Source organism: Podarcis gaigeae (genome assembly GCF_964106915.1).
Source record: "Podarcis gaigeae genome assembly, chromosome: 10".
Taxonomy (NCBI): Eukaryota; Metazoa; Chordata; class Lepidosauria; order Squamata; family Lacertidae; genus Podarcis; species Podarcis gaigeae.
Genome location: NC_139686.1, coordinates 1,680,517 through 1,693,929, shown reverse-complemented (window position 1 = coordinate 1,693,929; position 13,413 = coordinate 1,680,517). Strand labels below are relative to the sequence as shown.

Here is a 13,413-nt window from a genome sequence, read left to right as displayed (position 1 = left end):
GGGAAAGGCTTTTTCCCCTGGACAGGTTTGCAAAGGAGCGATGGGGGACCTTGCAGGTGATGTCTGGGAGTGGGTAATAATAATAATAATAATAATAATAATAATAATAATAATAATAATACCCCGCCTATCTGGCTGGGTATAGGGATGTGGGTGGCGCTGTGGGTTAAACCACAGAGCCTTCTGGACCATCTAGAGGGGCTGGGAGCTGGGGGCACTGTCATACAGTGGTTTCACTCCTTCTTCCTGGGCTGTGTTCAGAAAGTGGTGGTGGGGAATTAGTGTTCAGACCCCTGGGCCCTCACTTGTGGGGTGCCTCAGGGTTCCGTCCTCTCCCCCATGCTTTTTAATATCAATATGAAGCTGCTGGGAGAGATCATCAGGAGGTTTGGGCTGAGTGTTCATCAGTGTGTGGATGATACCCAGCTCTACCTCTCTTTCAAATCAAAACCAGTGAAGGCGGTGAAGGTCCTGTGTGAGTGTCTGGAGGCTGTTGGAGGATGGATGGTGGCTAACAATTTGAGGTTGAATCCTGACAAGACAGAAGTACTGTTCTTCAGGGACAGGAGGCGGGCAGGTGTGGAGGACTCCCTGGTCCTGAATGGGGTAACTGTGCCCCTGAAGGACCAGGTGCGCAGCCTGGGAGTCATTCTGGACTCACAGCTGTCCATGAAAGCACAGGTTAATTCTGTGTCCAGGGCGCCTGTCTACCAGCTCCATCTAGTACACAGGCTGAGACCCTCCCTGACCACCGCCTGTCTCGCCAGAGTGGTGTATGCTCTAGTTATCTCCCGCTTGGACTACTGCAATGCACTCTACGTGGGGCTATCTTTGAAGGTGACCCGGAAACTGCAATTAATCAAGAATGTGGCAGCTAGACTGGTGACAGGGAGTGGCCGCCCGGACCACATAACACAGTTCCTGAGAGATCTGCATTGGCTCCCAGTAGGTTTCTGAGCACAGTTCATAGTGTTGGTGCTGACCTTTAAAGCCCTAAACAGCCTCTGTCCTGTATCCCTGAAGGAGTGTCTCCACCCCCATCATCCAACCCGGACACTGAGGTCCAGCGCCGAGGGCCTTCAGGCAGTTTCCTCATTGCGAGAAGTAAGCTTACAGGGAACCAGACAGAGGGCCTTCTCGGTGGTGGCGCCCGTCCTTTGGAACACCCTCCCTTCAGATGTGAAGGAAATAAGCAGCTATCCTATCTTTAAAAGACATCTGAAGGCAGCCCTGTTTAGGGAAGCTTTTAATGTTTGATGTTTGATCGTGTTTTTAATATTCTGTTGGGAGCTGCCCGGAGTGGCTGGGGAAACCCAGCCAGATGGGCCAGGTATAAATAATAAATTATTATTATTATTATTATTATTATTATTATTATGATGATGATGATGATGATGTCTGCATGGCATTTAAGAATGAGACTGTGAGTTTATCTTTATTTTCTGCATATACCATTTGCTACATTTCTTAAATGTGACAATTTTGTGCTATAGGAGGGGAGTGACATATAAGAGGACACAGGGAGTTAAATTCTGAGGCGAGAGGAACCCGGAAGCTGCTTTAAGACCCAGAAGTGGTGAAAAGCAAGATATAGTCTGTGTTCTAGGATTATGATAATATTCTTGCTGATTATGCTGTTTTCAATGTGCATTTTATATTTCCCCTCCTGAAGCTGAACTGTGACACACACCCCAAAAGAAAAAATCTCAGGAAGGTATTTGTTACAGAAATTACAAGGTGGGGTGGGGCACATCCTTAAAGTTGTTAAATGTTACAAGTATTATGCCTGGCTTGACAGCTCAGGGAAGATACCTAGCTTTTAAAAATCATATAAAATCAACTCCTTTGCCAGTTTCCTCCATTCCAATGCTATTTTGTCCTTGGAAAAGGGACTCTTTTTTCCTGCCACCTGTCGGACTTGCATTCGACCGAGCTCCTCCGATGATGATTAATGACCTGAGCCTTTCATGAGGCTCCAGGCACACTCCCCATTCAGCAGAGTGTCCAGCACGCAGGGAAGGACGAGAAGTTTATTAGCTACATTGCTAAAGAGTTTTATTTCTAACTACGCAGACAGAAAAGAAATATACATGCTCTCTCTGTGAAAGCAGAGAGCAACTGAAAAGCAAAGGAACAGGAAACCACTAACGTCACATCCGTCTCCTGTCTTCCGTGAGACTTCTAACAGTCTGGAATGTCTCTGGAATGCAAAACAGAGTCCTGTGACTCCAAGAGCACGGCACAGTGGCAACACACAGAAACCAGCACCACCTCCCCAAGGGTGAAGATGTGTAGACACACCTCCTACCCCAGGAAATGCCCAGAGGTGACAATTGCTGGGCTCACTGTTAGCCAAGGGAAGCCAAATCTCATCACCAGACTTGTCTCAGGCTGCAGACATGCAAAGGAAGTTCTGTTGTCCTTTTGGGTGGTGGGTACTTGAGACATGTTTGCCTCTGCTAATCTTATACTTGGGTGTTGCCCTGACATATCTGCCTATGCTAATCTTCTGTAACTCTCCCCTTTCTGACGTTTTAGTGATGTAGCAATGATGTATTGATGATGCTGTGCGAACTATATCCTGGGATATGGTGGGAAAGTTTTAAAAGTCTATGTCGCCCCAGGGTCAGAGTTCCCTCACTGCTGTTTAAACCAGTTGCACAACAATAAAGGATCTAAGTCTACTGACTGCTCTTTGCTCCAAATTGCTTGGCTGGAATTTCCTTCGTTTACTGACCGCACGGACCCGCGGGGGACTTGTACCCTGGCGAGCTGGGCTTCTGAGTAGTCTCTCAACCCATAATATTCTTTAACATGTTGAAAAGTCCTTTCCCATTCCCAATATTGACTGCCTGTGATAAAATCGTTGGACTCTTATCTCCTCCTGGCTCCTGAGTTTATTGGCCAGACCTAGGAGTTTTTATAGCCTTTGGGGGTATACAGTGGTACCTTGGTTTATAACCATACAGTGGTACCTTGAGTTAAGTACTTAATTCATTCCAGAGGTCCGTTCTTAACCTGAAACTGTTCTTAACCTGAAGCACCACTTTAGCTAATGGAGCCTCCTGCTGCTGCCACGTTGCACGATTTCTGTTCTCGTCCTGAAGCAAAGTTCTTAACCTGAGGTACTATTTCTGGGTTAGCAGAGTCTGTAATCTGAAGTGTATGTAACCTGAAGTGTATGTAACCCGAGGTAGCACTGTAATCCATTCCGGAGGTCCGGTTGTAAACCAAAACAGGTTGTAACCCAAGGCGCACTTTTGCCAATGGGGACTCCCCCCCAAAAAAATGGGTTGTAATCCAAAAAAAGGGACACGGACTTTGGCATTTGACTTGGTTGTAATCCAAAACGTTTGTAATTCAAAGCGGTTGCAAACCAAGGAACCACTGCACAACATTTGGTGCCGTGACTCAGATAAATCAAGGCTTTCTTTGAGCCCACCCAGCTGTGGGTGCCTGAACCGAGGGAGCCGTGGGCTGTGGCTCCGTGTGTCTCGGCCAGCTGTGGGGGGTCTCAAGCAGGCAGCAGCAGGCTCCCAGCTCTGTGAATGTCTACGTATTGTCTCTAGCATGGCCAATTTTGGCAAATTCAAATGCAAATACGGTGGAGCGATGAACCCCAAACAAGTGAGAACTCCCTGCGGACAGCCCCCCCCCCCCGGGGCTCGTAGGACCTGGACCTAACCAACCAGGTCTTTAGAAGCATGACAAAACACCCTGGATGTTCAGAGCAGTTTGCATATGCAGACTACTGGGTAGCAGTCCTGAGCTGATGGTGCAGTGGGCTCTGGAGGAGGCAGAAGTAATCAAACCCCAAAAGAAAGAGCACTTATCCAGAGGAGAGGAGAAAATGAAAGAACCGACCTGGCCCCCAATGGCTCCCATATCAGCCTTTAATTGGCCAGACCTAGGAGTTTTGATAGCCTTTGGGGGCATACAAGACCCGGACTCCGAGCCTTCTTCCCTTGGGGGTTCCCCAGCTGGTGCCTCCCCCCCCTTTCACCCAGCCAGTCCATGACAGCAACAGCAGCAACAACAGTAAATTCAGTACAATAATAATATGCACACTGGTCCTCGGGCTGGAAGAATAATAACTTCTGGGACTATGGAACAATACTATCTTCCTCAAACCCCAGAATAAGCAGGAACTCTGGGGTTGCCCCATGGGGTTCGTGAGAGAAGATGGCCCCCCCAGGAGATTTCCCTGGTACCTGCAGCCCCTCCTTCCCCCTCTTGCAATAAGGCTTGGGGGGAAAATCTCCCATTAAATTACAGTATTTGAAGTTTTCTTCTGAATGTGTAGGAGACATGGAGAAGTTCTAGTGAAGAAGCAGTGTTTGGAGATCACACATGGTGGGGGTGAGAGAGTTTGGTGCAAAAACCAGTCACACACAGATGCACCCGTCTTGCATGCTTGAGTACAGCAACTCCAGGGCATGAACCAAGTATCGGCGGGGTAGGGGCCACGTGTAAAGCAATTCCCATGCTGAGGTCAAAAACACAAACAGAGGCAACAGGACTTCTATAGTAATAGTTTACTGAGCATTCAAAGCATACAGTTCTCACTGGGTCCCCAGTGAGGCACAAAACTTAGCTCCTGAGAGCAAATCCAGTTTCAGCAGTAAAAAAATGCACCACACAAGATATCTAAGTCAGGCACACAAACCAGCAGAAGGGAGCAAGGGAGGAAAGAGGCTGGAAGGACACAGGGCAATGGAGGTGTGTCTTTCGCTTCCTGTCGTCTGGGAGGTTAGTCAGCGACTCAGCATATTCAGGGGCTTCACAAAGCAAAGCTTTCTACCGGCTGCTTCCAGACAATGAGCATCCTGGAAACACACACTGTGATCTGTGGTGTGTTGCCATATCAATTGTTTTTGAAAGGTTATCACGATGTGGTCAAGAAACCAGTATTGGACAATATATCGCCCAGCCCTCACTGACCACCAAGTAATCCAGATACACCCTCTCCCCTTCTCTATTGAAAGATATATTACATCTTCACATACACAACATGTGTTAAAGACCGATTTCCTCCTGAGTTCATTTCTGTGAAGAAAAGAGTGGACTCTGAGAGGAAGACCTCCAACACTCCATACATCTAAATGGGTTCTCCCATGCGAGAGCCTCTGGATGTTCCTTAAACACTCCATTGTAAATAAAGCACTTTTTGCAATCCTTTCATTTAAACTGCTTCTCCTCTTTGAGTTTGTTGATGGTTTGAAGGGTTTCAACTCCTAAAGTTCTTCCTGTCCGTGATGTAGAATTTCCACTAGGACTGAATCTCTATCTACTTTCCTGATATTTATAAGGTTTGGCTATTGTGTGAGTTTGTTGACATAAATCAAGGGTTCCACTCTGCCTGAAGCTCTTTCCGCACTCCATGCATTTAAATGGTTTCTCCCCTGTGTGAGTCCGTTGATGTTTTCTAAGGTTTCCATTATCACTATATCTCTTTCCACACTCCATACATGTAAATGGTTTCTCCCCTGTGTGAGTCCGTTGATGTATATTGAGGTGTCCACTCTGACTGAAGTTCTTTCCACACTCCATACATTTAAATGGTTTCTCCCCGGTGTGAGTCCGTTGATGTGTTCTAAGGCTTCTATTCTCACTGAAGCACTTTCCACACTCCATACATTTAAATGGTTTCTCCCCTGTGTGAGTCCGTTGATGTGTTCTAAGGCTTCCATTCTCACGGAAGCACTTTCCACACTCCATACATTTAAATGGTTTCTCCCCGGTGTGAGTCCGTTGATGTCTTCTAAGGGTTGCATTGAAACTAAAGCTCTTTCTGCACTCTATACATTTAAATGGTTTCTCCCCTGTGTGAATCCGTTGATGTGTTCTAAGTTTTCCATTATCACTAAAGCGCTTTCCACACTGCATACATTCAAATGGTTTCTCTCCTGTGTGTGTCTGTTGATGTATATTGAGGTTTCCATTCTGACTGAAACTCTTTCCACATTCCATACATTTAAATGGTTTCTCCCCTGTGTGAGTCCGTTGATGTGTTCTAAGGCTTCCATTCTCACTGAAGCTCTTTCCACACTCCATACATTTATATGGTTTCTCCCCTGTGTGAGTCCGTTGATGTATATTGAGGTGTCTACTCTGACTGAAGCATTTTCTACACTCCATACATTTAAATGGTTTCTCCCCGGTGTGAGTCCGTTGATGTATTCTAAGGCTTCCATTCTCACTGAAGCTCTTTCCACACTCCATACATTTATATGGTTTCTCCCCTGTGTGAGTCCGTTGATGTCTTCTAAGGGTTGCATTGAAACTAAAGCTCTTTCCGCACTCCATACATTTAAATGGTTTCTCCCCTGTGTGAGTCCGTTGATGTGTTCTAAGGCTTCCATTCTCACTGAAGCTCTTTCCACACTGCATACATTCAAATGGTTTCTCTCCTGTGTGAATCCGTTGATGTATATTGAGGTGTGCACTCTGACTGAAACTCTTTCCACATTCCATACATTTAAATGGTTTCTCCCCTGTGTGAGTCCGTTGATGTGTTCTAAGGCTTCCATTCTCACTGAAGCTCTTTCCACAGTCCATACATTTATATGGTTTCTCCCCTGTGTGAATCCGTTGATGTCTTCTAAGGTTTGCATTGGTACTGAAGCTCTTTCCACACTCCATACATTTAAATGGTTTCTCCCCTGTGTGAGTCCTTTGATGTATATTGAGGTGTCCACTCTGACTGAAGCTCTTTCCACACTCCATACATTTATATGGTTTCTCCCCTGTGCTATTCTGTTGATGTCTTCTAAGTTTTCCATTATTGCTAACGCTCTTTCCACACTCCATACCTTTAAATGGTATCTCCCCTGTTGGAGGTCGTTGAAGTGAACTATGTGTGCTCATTCAATGAAGAATATTCCACATTTTAATTTCTATTCCTAATGATACGAAAGGTGCCCCATTCCCTGGAGTTTTGACTGTCTTCTCCATCCCCTTCTTCAGAGTGGGAGGAATGGAAATCCTGTTGGGTTTCAAAGAAGAGAACAAAGGGAAAGAGAACACATCAAGCTCCATTAGCACCTTCTCCTATTTCAACATCTCCTACATTCCCTCACCTCCTACCCATGTTCCCAAATTTTAGGAAATGAAGTTGCCATGTCAAATGATAGTAATTCATGAGCAACTTTCCAAATCCTCAATAAATGTTCATAAAGCAGCATGATTCTTTAAAGAGTGATGTGCTGTCTGATCTCGTGCCTGTCTTCTGACGCAGGACTATCCTAAAATGACACTGAAAAGCAGGATATTCAAGGCAAATAGATAAACTGTAGTTAGTGGAATGTGTAGTACCTTGAAAATGTAGTATTGATTCCCTAATGGCCTGAAGTTGCGTTATTTCTGGGGACATGAATTTATTCCTGTTCTGTCTTAAAGATCATAATCATACGATGTCATGGGGTGTTAGGGGAGCGGTAGTACGTTTGGTGGGGGAAATGTCATGCACCTTATGGGGTAATTTATCCACCATTGGTCCCCACCCTGCACTCAGCTATCACCTTTGGCTTCCAGAAGCTGCCTTGTGAGTTATCTTCAGGAGAAGAGAAGGCTATGGGGGAAAACCTACACAAATCCAGAATGGACTCTCTAAGAAGGTTGGATGGTGTTCTGCACACCTCCTTCCAGCAACTCTGATGGCCCCTTGAAAGCTAATGAAAGTCTTGGGCCTGGAGCTTTTGGAGGGGCAGGACCAGGAAAGCTTCTGCCACCATTATCCTTCTGATTGCGATTCAGGCCTCATCATGGGACTGAAACAACCCTGGTTGCACTGCTTGATATTTTCCAATGGGCTAGAGACGAAGGGGAAAGCTCTTTCCTGGTTCTGCTGGATCTCTCAGCAGCTTTGGAGACCTTTGACCATGGTATCCTTCTGGACCCCCTAGGGGAGCTGAGGGCACTGCTGTGCAGTGGTTCCCCTCCTTCCTCCTGGGCCATGTCCAGAAAGTGGTGTTGGGGGATGAGTGTTCAGACCCCTGGGCTCTCACTTGTGGGGTGCCTCAGGGCTCCGTCCTCTCCCCCATGCTTTTTAATATCTATACGAAGTCACTGGGAGAGATCATCAGCGGGTTTGGGCTGCGTGTTCCCCAGTATGTAGATGATACCCAGCTCTTCCTCTCTTTTAAATTGGAACCCGGGAAGGTCCTGTGTGAGTGTCTGGAGGCACTTGGAGGATAGATGGTGGCTAACAGATTGAGGTTGAATCTTGACAAGACAGAAATACTGTCCCAGGGGCAAAGGGGGCAGGCAGATGTGGAAGACTCCCTAGACCTGATGGAGGTAACTGTGCCCCAAAAGGACCAGGTTCACAACCTGGGGGTCATTTAGGACTCACAGCTGTCCATGGAGGCGCAGGTCAATTTTGTGTGCAGGGCAGTTGTCTGCCAGCTCCATCTGGTATGCCAGCTGAGGCCCTCCATGCCTGGAGACTGTCTCCCCAGAGTGGTGCATGCTCTGGTGATCTCCCGCTTGGACTACTGCCATGTGATACATGGGGCCATCTTTGAAGGTGACTCGTAAGCTGCAACTAATCCAGAATGTGGCAGCTAGACAACAGAATGGGAGCAGCCATTGAGACAACATAACACCAGTCTGAAAGGATCTTCACTGACTCCCAGTACATTTCTGAGCACAATTCACATTGTTGGTGCTGACCTTTAAATTGCCAAGGTTGCATTTTTTCAGGCATAGATTCCTGTTATGCCTTCAGTCACAAGTTTATTTGCTCAAGGAATTTTTTGCTGTCTCTGAGCTTTTTTTCCTACTCTAATAATTGTACATCGATCTTGCTCTGGAAATCATTATGGAGGAGCAAGATCATTGACCTAAAGCCCTACAGCCTCACTCTCTGTAGACCTGAAGGAGCGTCTCCACGCCCATCGCTCAGTCTGTACACTGAGGTCCTCCTTTGAGGGTCTTCTGCTGGTTCACCCCCCCCACAACCCGTGAGAAGCGAAGTTACAGGGAAGCAGGCAGAGGGCAAGGAAATGGGCAACTATCTGACATTTAGAAGACAGCTGCATTGGGAGGTTTTGAGTGTGTGATGTTTTACTCTCTTTTATATGTACTGTAAGATGCCCAGAGTGGCTGGGGAAACCCAGCCAGACAGGCAGCGTAGAAATACTACAACCATTCTTATTATATTGTTATTCTTTTGTAGTTATTTTGGAATTCGTACTGCAATATCAGCTCATGAAATGTCATGGATGGAGAAAATCATAGGGCTGCCGTAAACTGTAATCCCACCCACAACTTCTCATTCACATACAGTCTGTAAATTTGGGGAGGTCGCACACCTCACCGGTGCTAATCCTGGCACTCTTTGGCCTGTGTAGGCACACCTTGTATGTAGAGCCTCCAGCCACAAGGACTGTCTACCATGAAAATGGGTCCTTTGACTGGGAAGAATCTCAGCTTGTCAGTCACTCTGACACTGCCTACAAAGAATAAGAGGAACAGAAATGCTTTGGAGGTGCAATGTCTATATGAATCCTGAGAGCCATTCCATGGACTCTGCACCCCTGTTTCTGATGACAGGTGTACATTTTCCTCATCCTCAATGAAGCAGGCAGTGGAAAAGACAATAAAGATGGAAGCCTGAGAGAGAGGAAAAGGTTTGTGGCTGCTTCCTGGTGGGATTGCTAAAACAGAGAACGGCTTCTGAAAAGGGCTCTCCCCTCCCCTCTTCCTCTCGGGATTTGAACCGCTGCGTCTGGACAGGGCAGGTGTTTATGGGGTGGGAAGAGCATGGAGCTTGCAGGAAGGGAGGGGTGGGGGGACTGGACCCCCCACTTTCCAGGGATCCCTCTCTGCTCGCCTTGAAGGGAGGCCGATTCCTGGGCGGGAGGGAGAAGGCAAGGCGGCCTCTCCGGAGAATCCCCGCGTCCGCCACGATGAAGACCTCTCCCTACAGACTGGTCTTCCTTTCTCCCCCCCCCCCACGCCAATGCTGCCCTTCCCGCCCCAGGGATGCTCCCTCTGACTTCCTCGATCCCCTCCCTCTTTCCCTGAGTCTCCTTGCACCCAGAGGCCGCCTTGGCGGGGCTCACCCCTCGCCCTGCGCGCCCCATCTCTCCATCCAGAGGACGCCCCCCCAACTCGAGGCACACGGGGGTCTCTATCCAGGCGTCCCTCGCTGCCGTTAACCCTTTCATGGCCTGCCTTTTCCATGCGCACCCCACAGAGCCCCAGGGATCCCTGCGTGGGGAAAACGGGGCAAGGGTGGGCGCCCCATGTCCGTCCCCGCCAGGGCGCCTAAGGGGCCAAGGAAAGCCCCCTTCGCAGCAGGCGTGCAGGGATCCAGCCCATGCCTATGGGGCCCACGAAAGGCGCTTTGGGGAGCTGGAGGGGGTCTTTGGATCCCCTTTACCTCTTTGTCCTCACTCGCGAATCTCCTTTCCTTTCCTGCAGCATCCATGGGGGGGGGGGAGTATATTTCTGCCGCCTCTCCTCCCCTTTCGGAAAGACCGCTACCCTAGAGCTACAATCGGAGCAGCAATCCGGCGCAGAAGCTCCACTTCCGGGAGAAACATGCAGTTTGGGAGGGGTCTCTCCCCCCCCCCCCATTCCCGGAACAGATGGCGGATGGCGAGGAGGAGGAGCAATATATTGGGGAGGGGATTTGGGGTTGTGGGAGCGGGGTGAGGGAAGGATGTCCCGGGAGGGGAGGGAAAGAATTGAGCGGGGTGGGGAGGAAGGTTTTTCTCCTCCCCTCTTCCTCCTGTATATTAGGACAGTGGGGGAGGGGCTGATCCTGGAAATCCAATGATAATGTGGGGTGTGTCCCCCCAAAGTTTACATTGCAAAATCCTTCCCTCGCCCACCCCACGCCACGAGCCGTGCGTCCGTGTTTTAGGTATTGGTGCTCTTCAGACCAGTATGGGGGGACAGTTATACGACTCCCCCAAAGCCCCAAGTCCCCACCACATCCTCTGATTAAGGCCAGGACAATGACCGTGGACACAGGCACCTTCCATGCACAACAGCAAGGAGGCTCAGAGAAGCAGCCTATACAATTGTAGCAAGAAGCGGATACCATGAATCGGACTGTGTCCTCCGAGTATCCAATATTGAAAACTGTAGAAACGTCAAATAATCGCCAAAATTCAACGGTTTGGTCGATTTCCTTGGTTCCCACGGCTAATGACTCCTCTGGAATTGGGGTCTCCAGGGCTCCCCCTGACTCCATAATCCCTTAGGAGGCAGGAGGCGATCCAGGGCAGCACATGCCCCAGGCAGGATTGAATCCTGATGCATTCAAAGGAGAAGCCCAGGAAAGCCTTGCAGATAGGGGGATGTGTAAAAACTATTCTGGTTTTTTGGGGAAGAGGGTAGTTAAAAGGTGTGGGAAAGTGGGGTTGTGACAGCGGTGGGTGACGGGCTCATGTTTCTAAATTCGAAACACTCCTACTTTGTGACACATTTGGGATGTATGGATGATGCTGTGAAAAAAAATGTATTGTGGGAAATGGGGAGAAAATAACAGAGGCCAACCAGAGAATATTGAGAAGCAAAGCAGCTAGTAAGCCTGATCTTTATTGATCTATTGCAACAGGGTTCTCACTCACCACACGCAGGAGGAGGAACCCAGAACAATGGCACACAAGGCCTTATATAGACATTTTAAATTCCCTTCCCCATACTGTAGCAGGAACCCCCCCCCCACCCCAATCATTCTGTTTGTATAAACTTCACACTCACACACTACATACGCCACATTTCTGTTATAAATTCATAGAAAATCAACCATACATTGGATTTGCACTGTTCCATTTTTATTTTACTCCATATGACAAGAACTAACAAAGGGGGGGTGACTTAGTCCTGGTCAGCCATAATCCCTTCACTGTCTCAGCACATCCACAGGAGCTCTGCCCATACCAACCCTGATGATCCCAGACAGAAGACAATCAAGATCACAAAGAACCTGCATATGGGAGTGGATTCAGCATGGACTGAAACAAAGGACAATGATCAGATCTCCCCTCAGGGGGCAGGAAACTGCAAACTCCCCTTTGTCTCCTGGAAGTGACTCAGGGGGAGGGGGGAAGGGAGGAACCAGCCAGGTGACAAGACACTCAGGTTACCACCAACCCCGCCTTTCTGTAATGTATGCCTCCCTCAGCCCCTCCTTTCTGTAATGTATGCATGATGTTTCTGGGGGTGGGCTAGACCTAGAGGAGGGGAATTTGAAAAGTTTTTATAAGACCTTGCACACTATTCTTCTGGGTTTTTCCTCTCTCCTGCACATGAGGGGAATACCCTGTTGCAACAGTTCAATAAAGGCCAAGCCTACAGGCTGCTGTTTTGCTACAAGTTATCCTGGTTGGTGTCTTTGTTTTGTCCAAGGGAGCCCTCGGATTTTTCATGTAATGTAACCCAAGACCACCATCCCCAGATACATCATACCTACATCACGGAAAGGGCGGTTTACAGCAGAAATCTGAGTGGTTTGTTTACCTCCTGTCTGCCAGGTTACCTGTTTAATGGTCACTTGATTGGATTGCCTGGGGAGCCTGGCCAGTCTTTTGCGATGATAAATACTTAGTTCCTGTGCCAGGTCACAGCCTCACACCCTATTCATATCTTAAATGTGCCCTTAAGAAAGGATTTGTGAAGGAAAAGACAATGGGGAGGCTCCTCCCATCTCTTCCTCTCTTTTAAACTGGAACCAGTGAAGGCAGTGAATTCCCTGTGTGCCTTTCTGGAGGTGGTTGGAGGATGGATGGCAGCTAAGAGATTGAGGTTGAATCCAGACAAGGAAGGCAGGTGTGGGGGAGGCAGGTGTGGGGGAGGCAGGTGTAGGGGACTTCCGGTTCCTGATGGCGTAACAGTGCCCCTAAAGCAGTGTTTCCCAACCTTGTGCCTCCAGCTGTTTTTGGACTACAATTCCCATCATCCCTTGCCACTGGTCTTGCTAGTCAGGGATGATGGGAGTTGTAGTTCAAAAACAGCTGGAGGCACAAGGTTGGGAAACACTGCCCTAAAGGACTAGGTCATCACCTTTCAGTATAGGGGTCAGTGCCCCTATTCCTCCAGCAGGAGCGATTGTGGGGCTTCCTCGCCCGCTTCCATTCAGCTCCGCCATTCCCAAAGGGCAATTCTTCTTCAGCCATGGTGGGAGCAGACGGGCTGGAAGCTGAAGCGGCTTCCCTTGGAGTAGGCTTTGTTTCCCTTTCTGCTGACCTCAGTCTCTTGGATTGTGGCCAGCTTTCCTCATCCATTTCCCTGAATGCTGAGCAGTTTTGGATGTGTGGGGAAGTGAAATTCACCCCAGAACTTTTCTGCAGGGTTTCCTCCACAGCACAGAAGGATGGGAGGAGGGAGGAACACGTAGTAATAAACGGAGACTCCTGTGAATGGAGAGAAGCAGAAAGTGGAGTCCCCTATAGATCA

At 48.3% G+C, this 13,413-nt stretch overlaps 1 protein-coding gene and 1 long non-coding RNA gene across 7 annotated transcripts in view; one reads left to right on the top strand and one right to left on the bottom strand.

The window, feature by feature from the left end:
- Positions 1-5,168: 5,168 nt before the first annotated feature.
- The window catches only part of LOC310826297, a 153,036-nt gene continuing 144,791 nt past the window's right edge, over positions 5,169-13,413 (top strand). The window contains exon 1 of the long non-coding RNA XR_014555709.1: positions 5,169-5,252. This is a non-coding gene — a long non-coding RNA (uncharacterized lncRNA). The remainder of the gene's footprint in view (positions 5,253-13,413) is intronic.
- The window catches only part of LOC310826028 (uncharacterized protein), an 84,184-nt gene continuing 76,034 nt past the window's right edge, over positions 5,264-13,413 (bottom strand). For 2 of the 6 annotated variants that reach the window (XM_083700481.1, XM_083700482.1), the window contains exons 2-3: positions 9,320-9,455; positions 5,264-6,985 (exon numbers count right to left, since the gene is read on the bottom strand). In XM_083700481.1, the coding sequence (XP_083556607.1) occupies positions 5,284-6,867 (1,584 nt within the window). In that variant the 5' untranslated portion in view covers positions 6,868-6,985; positions 9,320-9,455 and the 3' untranslated portion in view covers positions 5,264-5,283. The other 4 variants (XM_083700480.1, XM_083700483.1, XM_083700475.1 and 1 more) reach the window with 4 other exon arrangements.